Here is a 15,815-nt window from a genome sequence, read left to right as displayed (position 1 = left end):
GGGATGGATGGAGGAAGGGAGGGAGAGAGGGAGGGAGGGAGGGAGGGAGGGAGGGAGGAAGGATGGAGGGAGGGAAGGATGGAGGGAGGGAGGGAGGGAGGGAGGGAGGGAGGGAGGGAGAGATGGATGGATGGATGGATGGATGGATGGATGGATGGATGGATGGATGGATGGATGGATGGAGGAAGGGAGGGAGAGAGGGAGGGAGGGATGGAGGGAGAGGTGGAGGGATAGAAGGAGGGATGGGGGACATGGATGGAGGGAGGGAGGGATGGATGGAGGGATGGGTGGAGGGATGGATGGATGGATGGATGGATGGATGGATGGATGGATGGATGGAGAGAGGGAGGGAGGGAGGGAGGGAGGGAGGGAGGGAGGGATGGAGGGATGGATGGGGGTCCTGGGGACCAACCCCACCCCCTGCCCCCCCCCTTCCCCCAGCACACCCACCTTCGTAGCAGAGCTGGATGTAGAGCAGGCTGTAGACGCAGTCGACGGCGCGCTGGCGGACGCCGGGCAGCGAGTCGGAGCAGCGCGGCGAGAAGAGCGCCACCAGCACGCCCAGGTTGTAGAAGGGGGTGAGGGTCTGCGGGGGACACACACACACCCACCCCCCTTAGCCACAGCCCCCCGGCACCGCCACAGCCCAACCCCCAGCCGGGGGGACACAGACTCACGCTGACGTTCAGCTGGCTCAGGTAGAAGGCCAGGAGAGCCGCGCTGAGCTCCGCCGCCCGCTGCCGCTCGTGCGCCCGGCTCGCCTTGATCCAGGGGCCCAAATGCTGGGGGGGGGGACGCAGGGGGTGGGGGCACAGGGGAGGGGGCAAGGATCAGGCCCATGAAGTGGGGCGCAGGTGCCGACCCCGACGGCGCAGCCTGGGCTGCACGGTGGGGCTGTGTGTGTGTCCCCTCCCCCAGCTACCAGAGACCCCCCACTGGTACCTGAGACCCCCCCACTGGTACCAAAGACCCCCCCCATCATTACCTGAGACCCACACCCATCGTTACCAGAGACCCCCCCATCATTACCTGAGACCCCTCACTGATACCAAAGACCCCCCCCATCGTTACCTGAGACCCACACCCATCGTTACCTGAGACCCCCTTGCTGCTACCAGAGACCCCCCCTATCATTACCAGAGACCCCCCCGCACTGTTACCTGAGACCCCTCAGTTGTACCAGAGACCCCCCCCATCATTACCTGAGACCCACACCCATCGTTACCAGAGACCCCCCCATCACTACCTGAGACCCCTCACTGGTACCAGAGACCCCCCCCATCGTTACCAGAGACTCCCCCATCGTTACCTGAGACCCCTCTCTGCTACCAGAGACCCCCCACTGTTACCAGAGACCCCTCATTGCTACCAGAGATCCCCCCATCGTTACCAGAGACCCCCCTACTGTTACCTGAGACCCCTCACTGGTACCAGAGACCCCCCCATCGTTACCAGAGACTCCCCCCATTGTTACCTGAGACCCCCTCACTGGTACCAAAGACCCCCCCCATCATTACCTGAGACCCCTCACTGGTACCAAAGACACCCCCCCCATCATTACCTGAGACCCACACCCATCGTTACCAGAGACCCCCCCATCATCACCTGAGACCCCTCACTGGTACCAGAGACCCCTCAGTGGTACCAGAGGACCCCCCACATCGTTACCAGAGACCCCCCCCATCGTTACCAGAGACCCCCCATCGTTACCTGAGACCCCCTCTTTGCTACCAGAGACCCCCCACTGTTACCAGAGACCCCCTCATTGCTACCAGAGACCCCCCTGCCATTACCAGAGACTCCCTTGCCATTACCAGAGACCCCCTCAGACTCCCCCACTGATACCAGAGACCCCCTCACCACTCTCAGAGACATCCCCCCCATCATTACTAGAGACCCCCTCGCTGCTACTAGAGACCCCCTCAAACCCCCTCACCGGTACCAGAGACCCCCTCAGACCCTGTCATCATTACCAGAGATCCCCCTCAGACCCCCTCACACCCCCTCACCATTACCAGAGACCCCCCCCTCACCTCTATCAGACCCCCTCCCCGTTACCAGAGACCCCCTCACCACTGTCAGAGACCCCCCCATCATTACTAGAGACCCCTTGCTGCTACTAGAGACCCCCTCAAACCCCCTAGCAGGTACCAGAGACCCCCTCAGACCCTGTCATCATTACCAGAGATCCCCCTCAGACCCCCTCACACCCCCTCACCATTACCAGAGACCCCCCCCTCACCTCTACCAGACCCCTCCCCATTACCAGAGACCCCCTGACCACTGTCAGAGACCCCCCCCATCATTACTAGAGACTCCTCGCTGCTACTGGAGACCCCCCCAAACCCTCTCGCTGGTACCAGAGACCCTCTCAGACCCCCTCCCCAGTACCAGAGACCCGTTCGGATCCGGGCTGGACCTACCGCGAACATGTCCTGCAGCCCGTGGGGGGTCAGGTTCCTCTGGAGGAGACCCTTGAGCAGGTCTGTGAGGGCCCCCAGGGTGTCACCGTACAGCGTCTGCGGAGGAGACACCCTCAGCGCCCGCCACGCATCAGCCCTGGATCCCACCGGATCCCCCGGGATGGAGATCCCACTGACCACCCCCAAGGGATGGAGATCCCACCAATCCCCCCCCGGGATGGAGATCCCACTGACCACCCCCCCGGGATGGAGATCCCACCGGTTCCCCCTCGGGATGGAGATCCCACCAATTCCCCCCTGGGATGGAGATCCCACTGACCACCCCCCGGGATGGAGATCCCACTAGATCCCCCAGGATGGAGATCCCACTGGTTTCCCCTGGGATGGAGATCCCACTGGATCCCCCAGGATGGAGATCCCACCAGTTGTCCCCAGGATGGAGATCCCACTGGTTTCCCCTGGGATGGAGATCCCACCGGATCCCCCAGGATAGAGATCCCACTGACCACCCCCTGGGATGGAGATCCTACCAGTTCCCCCCCCCGGGATGGAGATCCCACCAGTTCCCCCTCGGGATGGAGATCCCACTGACCACCCCCAAGGGATGGAGATCCCACTGACCAGCCCCCTGGGATGGAGATCCCACCGGTTCCCCCTCAGGATGGAGATCCCACTGACCATCCCCCAGGATGGAGATCCCACCAATTCCCCCCTGGGATAGAGATCCCACCGGTTCCCCCTCGGGATGGAGATCCCACTGGTTTGCCCTGGGATGGAGATCCCACTGGATCCCCCCTGGGATGGAGATCCCACCAGTTGTCCCCAGGATGGAGATCCCATTGGTTTGCCCTGGGATGGAGATCCCACCAGTTGTCCCCAGGATGGAGATCCCACTGTTTTCCTCTGGGATGGAGATCCCACCGGTTCCCCCTCGGGATGGAGATCCCACTGGTTTGCCCTGGGGTGGAGATCCCACTGGATCCCCCAGGATGGAGATCCCACCAGTTGTCCCCAGGATGGAGATCCCACTGGTTTCCCCTGGGATGGAGATCCCACAGGATCCCCCAGGATAGAGATCCTACTGACCACCCCCCTGGGATGGAGATCCTACCAGTTCCTCCCCAGGATGGAGATCCCACTGGTTTCCCCTGGGATGGAGATCCCACCGGATCCCCCAGGATGGAGATCTCACCAGTTCCCCCTCAGGATGGAGATCCCACTAGTTTCCCCTAGGATGGAGATCCCACTGGATCCCCAAGGGCGGAGATTGCACCGGATCCCCCAAGACAGAGATCCCACTGGATCCCCCAGGACAGAGATCCCACCAGTTCCTTCCCAGGAGGCAGATCCCATCGGTTCCCCCCTTGCTGGGTGCCAAGGTGCAGCCACCCCCCAGCTTGGCAGGGACCCCAGTTGGCTCAATTCCACCTTCACTGGAAGCACTGGGCATGGGGTGGGGGCTGGCAGAGCGGCAGCCAGGATCCCCGGCCAGGATCCACAGCCGGGATCTGCAGCCAGGATCCACAGTTGGGATCCGCAGCCAGGATCCACAGCCGGGATCCACAGCCGGGATCTGCAGCTGGGATCCCTGGTTTGGATCTGCAGCCAGGATCTGCAGCCGGGATCTGCAGCCAGGATCCCTGGCTGGGATCTGCAGCTGGGATCTGCAGCCAGGATCCACAGCCAGGATCCCAAGAGGGGAGAAAGAGGGGGGGGAAGAAGGGGGGGAAGAAGGGGAGAAGAAGGGACGAAAATGGGGGAAAGAGGGGGAAAGAGGGGGGAAGAAGGGGGGAAAATGGGGGAAAGAGGGAGAAAGAGGGGGGGAAAAGGGGGGAAAGAGGGTGAAAGAGGGGGGAAGAAGGGGGGAAGAAGAGGGGGAAGAAGAAGGGAAGAAGAGGGGAAGAAGAGGGGGAAGAAGAGGGGGAAGAAGAGGGGGAAGAAGAGGGGAAGAAGAGGGGAAGAAGAGGGGAAGAAGAGGGGAAAGGGGGGAAAAAGGGTGGGAAGAGGGGGGAATGGGGGGGGAAGAACGGGGGAAAGGGGGGAAAAAGGGTGGGAAGAGGGGGGAAGAGGGGGGGAAGAAGGGGAAGAAGAGGGGGGAAAGAGGAGGAGAAGAGGGGGGAAGAAGGGGGGAAGAGGAGGTAAAGAAGGGGAAAGAGGGGAGGAAGGTGAAGAAGGGGAAGGAGGGGGAGGAGGGGAAGGGGAAGGAGCTGATTAACTTGGTGCTGCAGCCAGCTGCGCTCAGGGCCCCGGGGTCCCCTCGCGGGAGCGGCAGCGGCAGCCGGGGTTCCGCTCGGGCTGAGCCCCGCAGCCGCCCCGCAGCCGCCCCGCAGCCGCCCCGCAGCCGCCCCAGCTTCATTAGCAGCGGCTCATTACCACTCATTAAGCGCTGGGAGAGGCAGCTGTGGCCAGTCAGGAGCCAGGTACGGCCCAGGCCCCGTCCTGCCCGCGGGGTCTCCGGGGAGGGGTGGGGGGTCTCCATTTGATCCCCCCATTGGGGGAGCCCCCCACTCTCATTAGTGGTGCTGGGACTGGCCGATAAGCTCCGGTTTCCCGGCTGGCTCAACCCCCCATCCCTGTGCCGATGGGTCCAGCTGGATTGGGAATTGGCTCTTCCCACGGCTGAGCTGCTGCCAGGGATGCGCCGGCGCCCACCGGACTCACGGCACCGTGACAAAGCAGCTGACCCCCCCCCCCAAAACCTGCATCCCACAGCTCCGGCGCCGCCACGAAGCCCCAGCCGGCTCCGTGGGGGCTCCAGCGTGGGAGCAGCGAGGGGAACAGCCGGCTGTGGGCCAGCCTGTACCTCCTTGGGTGAGGCATCGGCGCCGTTCTCATCGCGCTCCGGCGGCGGCAGCGCCAGCACGCTGGCCAGGCAGGTGTCAATCAGCTCCGTCCTGTCCGGGTCGCTGAGATGCGGCTCCAGGATGCTGGTCCTGGGTTAAGGAACCCACAGGGATGTGCTGAGCACCTGGAGAGCACCTTGGAAGGCAGGGAATGAGCCCTGTGACGTGGGATCCCCATGACTGCGCCACGCGGCGCCGGCTTTACCGGGAGTGGTCCCAGGGTGTGAGCTGGGCACGGTGACACCGGGCGCAGGGGTCACCCAGGGTGTGAGCTCAGGGATCACCCAGGATGTGTGCTGGGCTCAGGGATCACCCAGGATGTGAGCTGGGTGCTGGGCTCAGGGATCACCCAGGGTGTGCTGGGTGCTGGGCTCAGGGATCACCCAGGGTGTGAGCTGGGCACAGAGCTCAGGGATCACCCAGGATGTGAGCTGGGTGCTGGGCTCAGGGATCACCCAGGGTGTGAACTCAGGGATCACCCAGGGTGTGCTGGGTGCTGGGCTCAGGGATCAACCAGGATGTAAGCTGGGTGCTGGGCTCAGGGATCACCCAGGATGTGAGCTGGGCACTGGGCTCAGGGATCACCCAGGATGTGTGCTGGGTGCTGGGCTCGGGGATCACCCAGGGTGTGAGCTGGGCGCTGGGCTCAGGGATCACCCAGGGTGTGAACTCAGGGATCACCCAGGGTGTGAGCTGGGCGCTGGGCTCAGGGATCACCCAGGGTGTGAGCTGGGCACAGAGCTCAGGGGTCACCCAGGGTGTGAGCTGGGTGCTGGGCTCAGGGATCACCCAGGATGTGAGCTGGGCACTGGGCTCAGGGATCACCCAGGGTGTGAGCTGGGTGCTGGGCTCAGGGATCACCCAGGATGTGAGCTGGGCACTGGGCTCAGGGATCACCCAGGATGTGAGCTGGGCACAGAGCTCAGGGATCACCCAGGATGTGAGCTGGGCGCTGGGCTCAGGGATCACCCAGGATATGAGCTGGGCACAGAGCTCAGGGATCACCCAGGGTGTGAGCTGGGCTCTGGGCTCGGGGATCACCCAGGGTGTGAGCTGGGCTCTGGGCTCGGGGATCACCCAGGGTGTGAGCTGGGCACAGAGCTCAGGGATCACCCAGGGTGTGAGCTGGGCACTGGGCTCAGGGATCACCCAGGATATGAGCTGGGCACAGAGCTCAGGGATCACCCAGGGTGTGAGCTGGGTGCTGGGCTCAGGGATCACCCAGGGTGTGAGCTGGGCACAGAGCTCAGGGATCACCCAGGGTGTGCTGGGTGCTGGGCTCAGGGATCACCCAGGGTGTGAACTCAGGGATCACCCAGGGTGTGAGCTGGGTGCTGGGCTCAGGGATCACCCAGGGTGTGAGCTGGGCACAGAGCTCAGGGATCACCCAGGGTGTGAGCTGGGCACTGGGCTCAGGGATCACCCAGGGTGTGAGCTGGGCACAGAGCTCAGGGATCACCCAGGGTGTGAGCTGGGCACTGGGCTCCGGCATCACCCAGGGTGTGAGTTGGGCGCTGGGCTCAGGGATCACCCAGGGTGTGAGTTGGGCGCTGGGCTCAGGGATCACCCAGGGTGTGTGCTGGGCTCCAAGCTCAGGGATCACCCAGGGTGTGAGCTCAGGGATCACCCAGGATGTAAACTGCGTGCTGGGCTCAGGGATCACCCAGGATGTGTGCTGGGCTCCAAGCTCAGGGATCACCCAGGATGTGAGCTGGGCGCTGGGCTCAGGGATCACCCAGGATGTGAGCTGGGCACAGAGCTCAGGGATCACCCAGGGTGTGAGCTGGGTGCTGGGCTCAGGGATCACCCAGGGTGTGAGCTGGGTGCTGGGCTCAGGGATCACCCAGGGTGTGAGCTGGGTGCTGGGCTCAGGGATCACCCAGGGTGTGCTGGGTGCTGGGCTCAGGGATTACCCAGGATGTGAGCTGGGTGCTGGGCTCAGGGATCACCCAGGATGTGAGCTGGGCGCTGGGCTCAGGGATCACCCAGGGTGTGAGCTGGGTGCTGGGCTCAGGGATCACCCAGGGTGTGAACTCAGGGATCACCCAGGGTGTGAGCTGGGTGCTGGGCTCAGGGATCACCCAGGGTGTGAGCTGGGTGCTGGGCTCAGGGATCACCCAGGATGTGAGCTGGGCACAGATCTCTGGGATCACCCAGGATGTGTGCTGGGCTCCAAGCTCAGGCATCACCCAGGATGTGCAGCCCGGCTCTGAACACGGACTGCAGAGCCCAACACACACCACACTGGTGGGGCAAATCGGGGTCTGGTGGGACAAACCAGAGCCTGGTGAAGCAAACTGGGGTCCAGTGGGGAAAACCAGAGCCTGGCGAGACAACCTGGGGTCCAGTGGGGGAAACTGGGGGTCTGGTGGAGCAAATCAGGGTCTGGTGGGGCAAAACCAGGGTCTGGTGGGGCAAACTGGGGTCTGATGGGGCAAACCAGAGCCTGGTGAAGCAAACTGGGGTCCAGTGGGGAAAACCAGAGCCTGGAGAGAAAACCTGGGGTCCAGTGGGGGAAACTGGGGGTCTGGTGGGGCAAATCAGGGTCTGGTGGGGCAAAACCAGAGCCTGGTGAAGCAAACTGGGGTCCAGCAGGGCAAACCAGAGCCTGGCAGGGCCAATTGGGACCTGATGGGGCAAACTGGGGTCCAATGGGCCAAACTGGGGTCTGGTGAGGCAAACTTGGATCTGGTGAGGCAAACTGGGCTCTGATGGGGCAAACTGGGATCTGATGTGACAAACTGGAGCCCAGTGGGGCAAACCAGAGCCTGATGGGACAAACTGGGGCCCAGTGGGGCAAATTGGGGCCCAACAGGGCAAACCAGAGCCTGATGGGACATACTGGGGCCCAGTGGGGCAAACTGGAAGGATACACCAGGTAGGTGCAGGTGATCATCGCCCGCTGCCGGACCGGCGTCCGCAGCGTCTCCAGCGGCTCGGCCTTGATGAACTCCTGGAAGCAGCACAAGGCCACGGTGACGGGCACGTCCAGCTCCCCCCATCCCCAGCCCACCCCAGACATGGGCCGAGCTTTGGGGTGCTGCTGCCTCCAGGGCTCGGCTCCCAGTGCCGCAGCTCAGCTCTCCACGCCGGCGCTCAGCACCCCACGCCAGAGCTCAGCACCCCGCGCTGGAGCTCAGGTCCCCGTGCCATAGCTCAGCTCCCCACAACAGAGCTCAGCACCCCACACCACAGCTCAGCACCCCACACCAGAGCTCAGCACCCCACACCAGAGCTCAGCACCCTGCGCTGGAGCTCAGCACCCCACACCACAGCTCAGCACCCCACACCAGAGCTCAGCACCCTGCGCTGGAGCTCAGCACCCCACGCCAGAGCTCTGCTCCCCACACCAGAGCTCAGGTCCCCAGGCCAGAGCTCAGCTCCCCAGGTCAGAGCTTAGCACCTCGCACCACAGCTCAGCTCCCCGTGCCACAGCTCAGCACCCTGCGCCGGGGCTCAGCACCCCATGCCACAGCTCAGTTCCCCACCCCAGAGCTCAGCTCCTCATGCCATAGCTCAGCTCCTCACACCAGAGGTCAGCTCCCCACACCACAGCTCGGCAACCCACACCAGAGCTCAGCTCCCCACACCACAGCTCAGCTCCCCACACCAGAGCTCAGCTCCCCACACCACAGCTCAGCACCCCACACCACAGCTCAGCACCCTACACCAGAGCTCAGCTCCCCACACCAGAGCTCAGCTCCCCACACCAGAGCTCAGCACCCCACACCCGCAGACACATGGGGTCAGCACGGCGAATTCCCACCCCTCCATCCCACCCAGCTCCAGGGATGGAGCTCAACCCTCAGCGAGGCAGGTTGGGGACCCCCCCCCCCAGTGCCACCGTCCCCCCCACCCCACCCCACGATGCTCTTACCACCATCTGGGCCACCAGCTCAGCTTTGCGGGTGAAGACGAAGCCCCCGCACTTCCCGCCGCTGCAGATGGCCTGGCTGATCATGCAGATGCTCCGGATGAGGCAGAGCTTCAGCGTCAGGTCCTGGGGCCAGCAGGGAAGGGATGGGGGAGCTCAGCACCCCGACCGAGCTCAGCATCCCACCCGCCACCCGCATCCCTCCAGGAAAGGTGGCGCACGGAGCCAGCTCAGCAGCAGCGTGTGGGGCTCGGATCTTCATCCCCCGCGAGGGGCTGGTGACCAGGGGAGCAGGAGGTCACCCCATCCCTGTCCCCACTGCCCGTCCCAGCGTCACCGGCATCCCCTGAGCACCCAGAGGCCCAAGGCAGGTCCAGGAGATGCCCAAGGCAGGTTCAGAGGCTGCTCAAGGCAGGTCCAGAGGCTGCTCATGGCAGGTCCAGGAGATGCCCAAGGCAGGTTCAGAGGCTGCTCAAGGTAGGACCAGGAGATGCCCAAGGCAGGACCAGGAGATGCCCTAGGCAGGTCCAGAGGCTGCTCAAGGCAGGTCCAGAGGCTGCTCATGGCAAGACCAGAAGATACCCAAGTTAGGACCAGGAGATGCTCAGGGCAGGTCCAGGAGATGCCCAAGGCAGGTCCAAGAGATGCCCAAGGCAGAACGAGGAGATGCCCAAGGCAGGACCAGAAGGTGCCCAAGGCAGGTCCAGGAGATGCTCAGGGCAGGTCCAGAGGCTGCTCAAGGCAGGACCAGGAGATGCCCAAGGCAGAACAAGGAGGTGCCAGGAGCTCGTCCCCCTGCCCAGTTTGGGGGTGAAACACCCCCCTGGCTCAAATCCCTTCCCCGGTCCCAGCCCGCACAGAGAGGCTCTGGAGCCAGCAGGTCCCCAGCTCGGGGTCTGGAGAAGCTCTGCAGAAGCTGTTAGTGCCCGTGGAGCCCAGAAGGAAAAACTCGTTAGTGGAGCCCAGAGAAAGTCCCCAGCTCAGCCTGGGAGATGCTCATCCCCACCCCAGTCCCCTGCTGCCCCCCAGGATGCCAACTTGGGCATCCCCAAACCATCTGAGGGAGTGGAAGAGGTAGGGCAGGGAGGTGTAGTCAAACAGTGGGGTGCAGCTCAGTCCCACCAGCCCCCCCTTGTTGGTGGTGACCACGTTGGTGACCCACGGGCTGGGTGTTGAGCACCGTGCTGTAACCAGAGCTCTGGAGCCTGAGCCCTGGTCCTGCCGCCCGTGTGCCCCAAAACGGGCTCGTTCCCCCACCCTGGGGATGGCTCTGCAGGCACATGGCCACAGCAGGATGGGTGGCAGGTAATGGGCTCAGGTCCACCCATGGGCAGCATGGTCGGCCGCCCGTACCCGTGGGTCACCAATGGCTGTGGGTCACCAATGTGGCTGTGGGTCACCAATGGCTGTGGGTCACCAACGTGGCTGTGGGTCACCAACGTGGCTGTGGGTCACCAACGTGGCTGTGGGTCACCAATGGCTGTGGGTCACCAACGTGGCTGTGGGTTGCCGATGCAGCCATGGGTCACCAATGGCTGTGGGTCATCAACACAGCTGTGGGTCACCAAAATGGCCATGGGTCACCAATGGCCATGGGTCACCAACGTGCCTGTGGATCACCAACATGTCCATGGGTCACCAACGTGCCCATGGGCACCATCGTGGCTGTGGGTCACCAAGGACTGTGGGTTTCCAATGTGGCTGTGGGTCACCAACATGCTTGTGGGTCACCAACACAGCCCTGAGTCACCAATGGCCATGGGTCACCAATGCGGCCATGGGTTGCCAATGTGCCCGTGGGTCACCAACGGCCATGGGTCACCATTGCAGCTGTGGGTCACCAACGTGGCTGTGGGTCACCAAGAACCGTCGGTTGCCAACATGCCCGTGGGTCACCAATGTGCCCATGGGTCACCAATGGCTGTGGGTCACCAATGGCCATGGGTCACCAACATGGCCGTAGGAGGCCAATATGCCCATGGGTCACCAATGTGCCCGTGAGTCACCAACGGCTGTGGGTCACCAATGTGGCAGTGGGTCACCAACAGCCATGTGTCACCATCACGGCTGTGGGTTGCAACATGCCCATGAGTCACCAATGGCCATGGGTCACCAACATACCCATGGGTCACCAACACAACTGTGGGTCACCAACAGCCATGGGTCACCAATGTGGCAGTGGGTCACCAACGTGCCCATGAGTCACCAATGGCCATGGGTCACCAACACACCCGTGGGTCACCAACGGCCATGGGTCACCAGTGTGGCAGTGGGTCACCAACAGCCATGTGTCACCATCACGGCCGTGGGTCACCAGTGTGGCAGTGGGTCGCCAACATGGCTGTGGGTCACCAAGGACCGTGGGTCACCAACGTGCCCGTGGGTCGGGTCAGCTCAGCGTGTCACCGCGGCGGTGCCCACCCGAGCCCCTCTTGCACCCACCACACCTCCTCCTGTCCCACCGCAACCCTCATCCCTCCGGGACAACGGCTCCGGCACGGAGAGGAACCCAGGGAGCTGGCTCAGGGCGGCTCTCCTGGTGCCAGAGGGGTTCTGCTGGGACCACAGCCCCAGGGTGGGGTGGGGGGCAGCTCTCCCAGGGCACCCAGAGCCAGAGGGACAGAGCAGAGAGGAGGAGCTCCGATTTAAGGCCTCGCACTGTACCTTGGTCTCTACCTTTATCCCCAGAACCTGAACGAGCGAGAGAACAAAACCACGTTAGCGAGGAGCCAGCCCGGCTGCTCCGGCTCTCCCCACCCCAGGGGGGGACACACCAGGGTGTGGGGGGGGTCCCACCAGCTTTTACCTTGGTGTTAAAGTACTGGAAGATGTTCTTCAGGATGTCGGCTTCGATCCTGGAGAGCACCAGCTCCTTGGGCGCGTAGGCAGCCACGTAGCCGTAGCAGAGGATGAGGGTGCTCTTGATCTTCTCCACTTCGTTGTCACTGCGGTCCTGGGGAGGTTAAAGAAGGGGATGGGAATGGTGGGGAAGCCAGGGATGGCTCTTCCCAAAGGTGTCCCCTGGGAGATGGGGACCGGTGGAGCTCCGAGCACACGTGGGAGCTGCCGGCGTTACGCGGCACAGCCCCGGCTGGGTTAACGGCTGTGCCAGATATCGGCGTCTGCTGCCCCTCAGCCAGTGTGGCCAAGGGGCTTCACCCGCTCCTGTGATGGGCAGGAGTTTGTGGGTGACCCTCCCTTGGTGGGGACAAGGGATCCAGAGCTCTGGGCACCTTTCTATGGTGGGCTGGGGGGGTCTCTCTGTGCCCACGCAGGACTAAGCCCACCCCCTGAATGTCCGGTCACAAGGGACTGGGCATGAAAACAGCCGCCTGGGGCAGGAACCATGAGGAATTGGGGCAGGAACCAGGCAGGAACCGCAAGGAATCGGGGCAGGAACCATGAGGAAAGGGGCATGAACGGGGAAGGAACCCTGAGGAACAGGGCAGGAACCACAGGGAATGGGGCAGGAACTGCAAGGACTGTGAGGAACAGGGCAGGAGCCGTGAGGAACTGTGGGAAATAGGGCAGGAACCCTGAGGAACGGGGCAGGAACTGCAGGGAATGGGGCAGGAACTGTGAGGACTGTGAGGAATGGGGCAGGAGCCATGAGGAACTGTGAGGAATGGGGCAGGAACCATGAGGAATGGGGCAGGGACTGCAGGGAATGGGGCAGGAACTGCAAGGACTGTGAGGAACAGGGCAGGAGCCGTGAGGAACTGTGGGGAATGGGGCAGGAACCATGAGGAATGGGGCAGGGACTGCAGGGAATGGGGCAGGAACTGCAAGGACTGTGAGGAACAGGGCAGGAGCCGTGAGGAACTGTGGGGAATGGGGCAGGAACCCTGAGGAACGGGGCAGGAACTGCAGGGAATAGGGCAGGAACTGTGAGGACTGTGAGGAATGGGGCAGGAGCCATGAGGAACTGTGAGGAATGGGGCAGGAACCCTGAGGAACGGGGCAGGAACTGCAGGGAATGGGGCAGGAACTGTGAGGACTGTGAGGAATGGGGCAGGAGCCATGAGGAACTGTGGGGAATGGGGCAGGAACCATGAGGAATGGGGCAGGAACCACAAAGAACAGGGCAGGAACGGGGCAGGAACTGGGTCAGGAACCCTGAGGAACCATGAGGAACAGGGCAGGAGCTGCAGGAACTGGGCAGGAACCACAGGGATTAGGGCAGAAACCGCAGGGAACAGGGAGGAATGGGGCAAGATCTGCAGGGAATGGGGCAGGCACTGTGGGGAATGGGGCAGGAATGGGGCAGGAACTCCAAGGACTGGGGCAGGAACTGCGGGGAATGGAGCAGGAACCATGAGGAATGGGGCAGGAACTGCAGGGAACGGGGCAGGAACCGTAGGGAACGGGGCAGGAACTGCAGGGAAGGGGGCAGGAACCGTAGGGAACGGGGCAGGAACCATGAGGAATGGGGCAGGAACCATGAGGAATGGGGCAGGAACTGCAGGGAACAGGGCAGGAACCATGAGGAATGGGGCAGGAATCATGAGGAATGGGGCAGGAACCGTAGGGAATGGGGCAGGAACAGCAGGGAATGGGGCAGGAACCGTAGGGAATGGGGCAGGAACCATGAGGAATGGGGCAGGAACCGCAGGGAATGGGGCAGGAACAGCAGGGAATGGGGCAGGAACCGTAGGGAATGGGGCAGGAACCATGAGGAATGGGGCAGGAACCGCAGGGAATGGGGCAGGAACAGCAGGGAATGGGGCAGGAACCGTAGGGAATGGGGCAGGAACCATGAGGAATGGGGCAGGAACCGCAGGGAATGGGGCAGGAACTGCAAGGACTGTGAGGAACAAGGCAGGAGCCATGAGGAACTGTGGGGAACGGGGCAGGAACCATGAGAAATGGGGCAGGAACCGCAGAGAACGGGGCAGGAACCATGAGGAATGGGGCAGGAACCGCAGGGAACGGGGCAGGAACCATGAGGAATGGGGCAGGAACCGCAGGGAATGGGGCAGGAACTGCAGGGAACGGGGCAGGAACCGTAGGGAACGGGGCAGGAACCATGAGGAATGGGGCAGGAACTGCAGGGAACAGGGCAGGAACCATGAGGAATGGGGCAGGAACCATGAGGAATGGGGCAGGAACTGCAGGGAACGGGGCACGAACCGCAGGGAACGGGGCAGGAACCGCAGGGAATGGGGCAGGAACCGCAGGGAACGGGGCAGGAACCATGAGGAACGGGGCAGGAACTGCAGGGAATGGGGCAGGAATCATGAGGAATGGGGCAGGAACCATGAGGAACAGGGCAGGAACCATGAGGAACAGGGCAGGAACTGCAGGGAATGGGGCAGGAACCATGAGGAATGGGGCAGGAACTGCAGGGAACGGCTTTTGCCACCAGCATTCGGGGCGCAAAACATCCCCCATCCCAGCCCCAAATCTCCCCCCCACCCCAGGGCTCCTCCAGCTCGGGGCTGGCCGGTGAGCAGCGCGGTGGGTGACGGCCAAACCAGGCTCTACATGGAGCCAGAGTCCCCCAGTGGCCACCCAGAGCCGAGGCAGAGCTTCCTCCAGCCCCCCCAGGAGCCGGCAGCGCGGAGCCGACACCGAGCCGCCCCCGATGCCAAGAGCAGCTCTCCAGAGGAGCCAGAGGGTATCCCAGCCCCGAGCCAGAGGCAGGAAATGAGCTCCTTTCCCACGGAGCGCTCCGGCACGCGCCGCATCCGAAGCCTGCCGCGGCCCTTCGCCGCCAGCTGTGCCGCAGCCGGGGCGGTGATGGTGGCTGGGGGGGCCCCTCCAGCTGGTTACCTTGAAGATGCTGAAGAGCCCCACGGATTTCTTGAAGACATCAGACCTCACAAAGTCCTCCAGCTTGGCCAGGGTTTCCTCCAGGTGATTGATGGCGCAGATCCCGAAGCAGGAAGCCAGTCCCTGGAGCACACTCGTTAGTAACGAGCCATTAATCCACCGGCCCCGCTGACACCCGGAGCCGGGAGCCTGTTTATTGGCCCCGCTGCCGGCACCTGAGCCGAGCCCCGGCGGGAGCCGTCCTGGCAGCCAGCGCTCCCCGCTCCCGGGGCCAGGGATGAGCCTCTGAGGGACATGGGGACACAATAAGGCTGCCAGTGTCAGGGTGATGGATCAGGATGTGGCTCCTGATGGAGCCGCGGGGAGCTGGACAGATGCGGCGCGGACAGATGGCAGCCGCTCCGCGGGAGCCCGGCCGAGCGCCGGGGCTGGAAGCCAGGGCTTAGCAGGTCCTGCTCTGCCCCAGGAGGTCTCCAGAGCCGGGCTGGAGCTCCATAAACAGTTGATCCAGGAGCTGGAGCAAAGCCAGGAGCCAGCAGAGTGTGTTTGCTCTGCACTTAACAGCGGCGGCGGGGGGATGGCGGGTAGAGCTACGCGGCACCGCGGCACCGGGTCCACCGTCCCCTTTGGCTGAGGATATTGGGGAGCCAGAGCATGGATCTGGCTGGGAAGAGCTCAGCACCCCCTCACCCCAAAGCCCAGCTCAGGGAAGGAGGGTGGGAGCCCACGGGGATGGAAACGCCACCGCGAACCCTCCGCCAGCCGATGCCTCTTTGGCACGGGGTGGGAATGGTTGGGAACCAAAAGGGGGAGATCTGGGGTAGACCCAGGGATGATGTTATTTACTGGGAGGGTGGTCAAACACTGGCTCAGAGCGGCAGGAGATGCCACAGGACCCCCAGG

The 15,815-nt window shown here is 63.4% G+C and overlaps 1 protein-coding gene across 1 annotated transcript in view; it reads right to left on the bottom strand.

The window, feature by feature from the left end:
- Positions 1-15,815, bottom strand: part of LOC311205737 (maestro heat-like repeat-containing protein family member 1) — a gene marked incomplete at its 5' end in the record, with an annotated part of 78,676 nt that overhangs the window by 24,314 nt on the left and 38,547 nt on the right. Inside the window, 9 exons of the mRNA XM_084280233.1 lie at positions 451-586; positions 678-782; positions 2,424-2,519; positions 5,227-5,350; positions 8,140-8,219; positions 9,144-9,266; positions 11,805-11,831; positions 11,947-12,093; positions 14,913-15,035. Coding sequence (XP_084136359.1) covers positions 451-586; positions 678-782; positions 2,424-2,519; positions 5,227-5,350; positions 8,140-8,219; positions 9,144-9,266; positions 11,805-11,831; positions 11,947-12,093; positions 14,913-15,035 — 961 coding nt within the window. The remainder of the gene's footprint in view (positions 1-450; positions 587-677; positions 783-2,423; positions 2,520-5,226; positions 5,351-8,139; positions 8,220-9,143; positions 9,267-11,804; positions 11,832-11,946; positions 12,094-14,912; positions 15,036-15,815) is intronic.

The sequence above is a fragment of the Gallinula chloropus genome (assembly GCF_964237585.1).
Source record: "Gallinula chloropus genome assembly, chromosome: 2".
Lineage (NCBI taxonomy): Eukaryota > Metazoa > Chordata > Aves > Gruiformes > Rallidae > Gallinula > Gallinula chloropus.
This window is presented reverse-complemented; position numbering and strand designations above follow the sequence as displayed.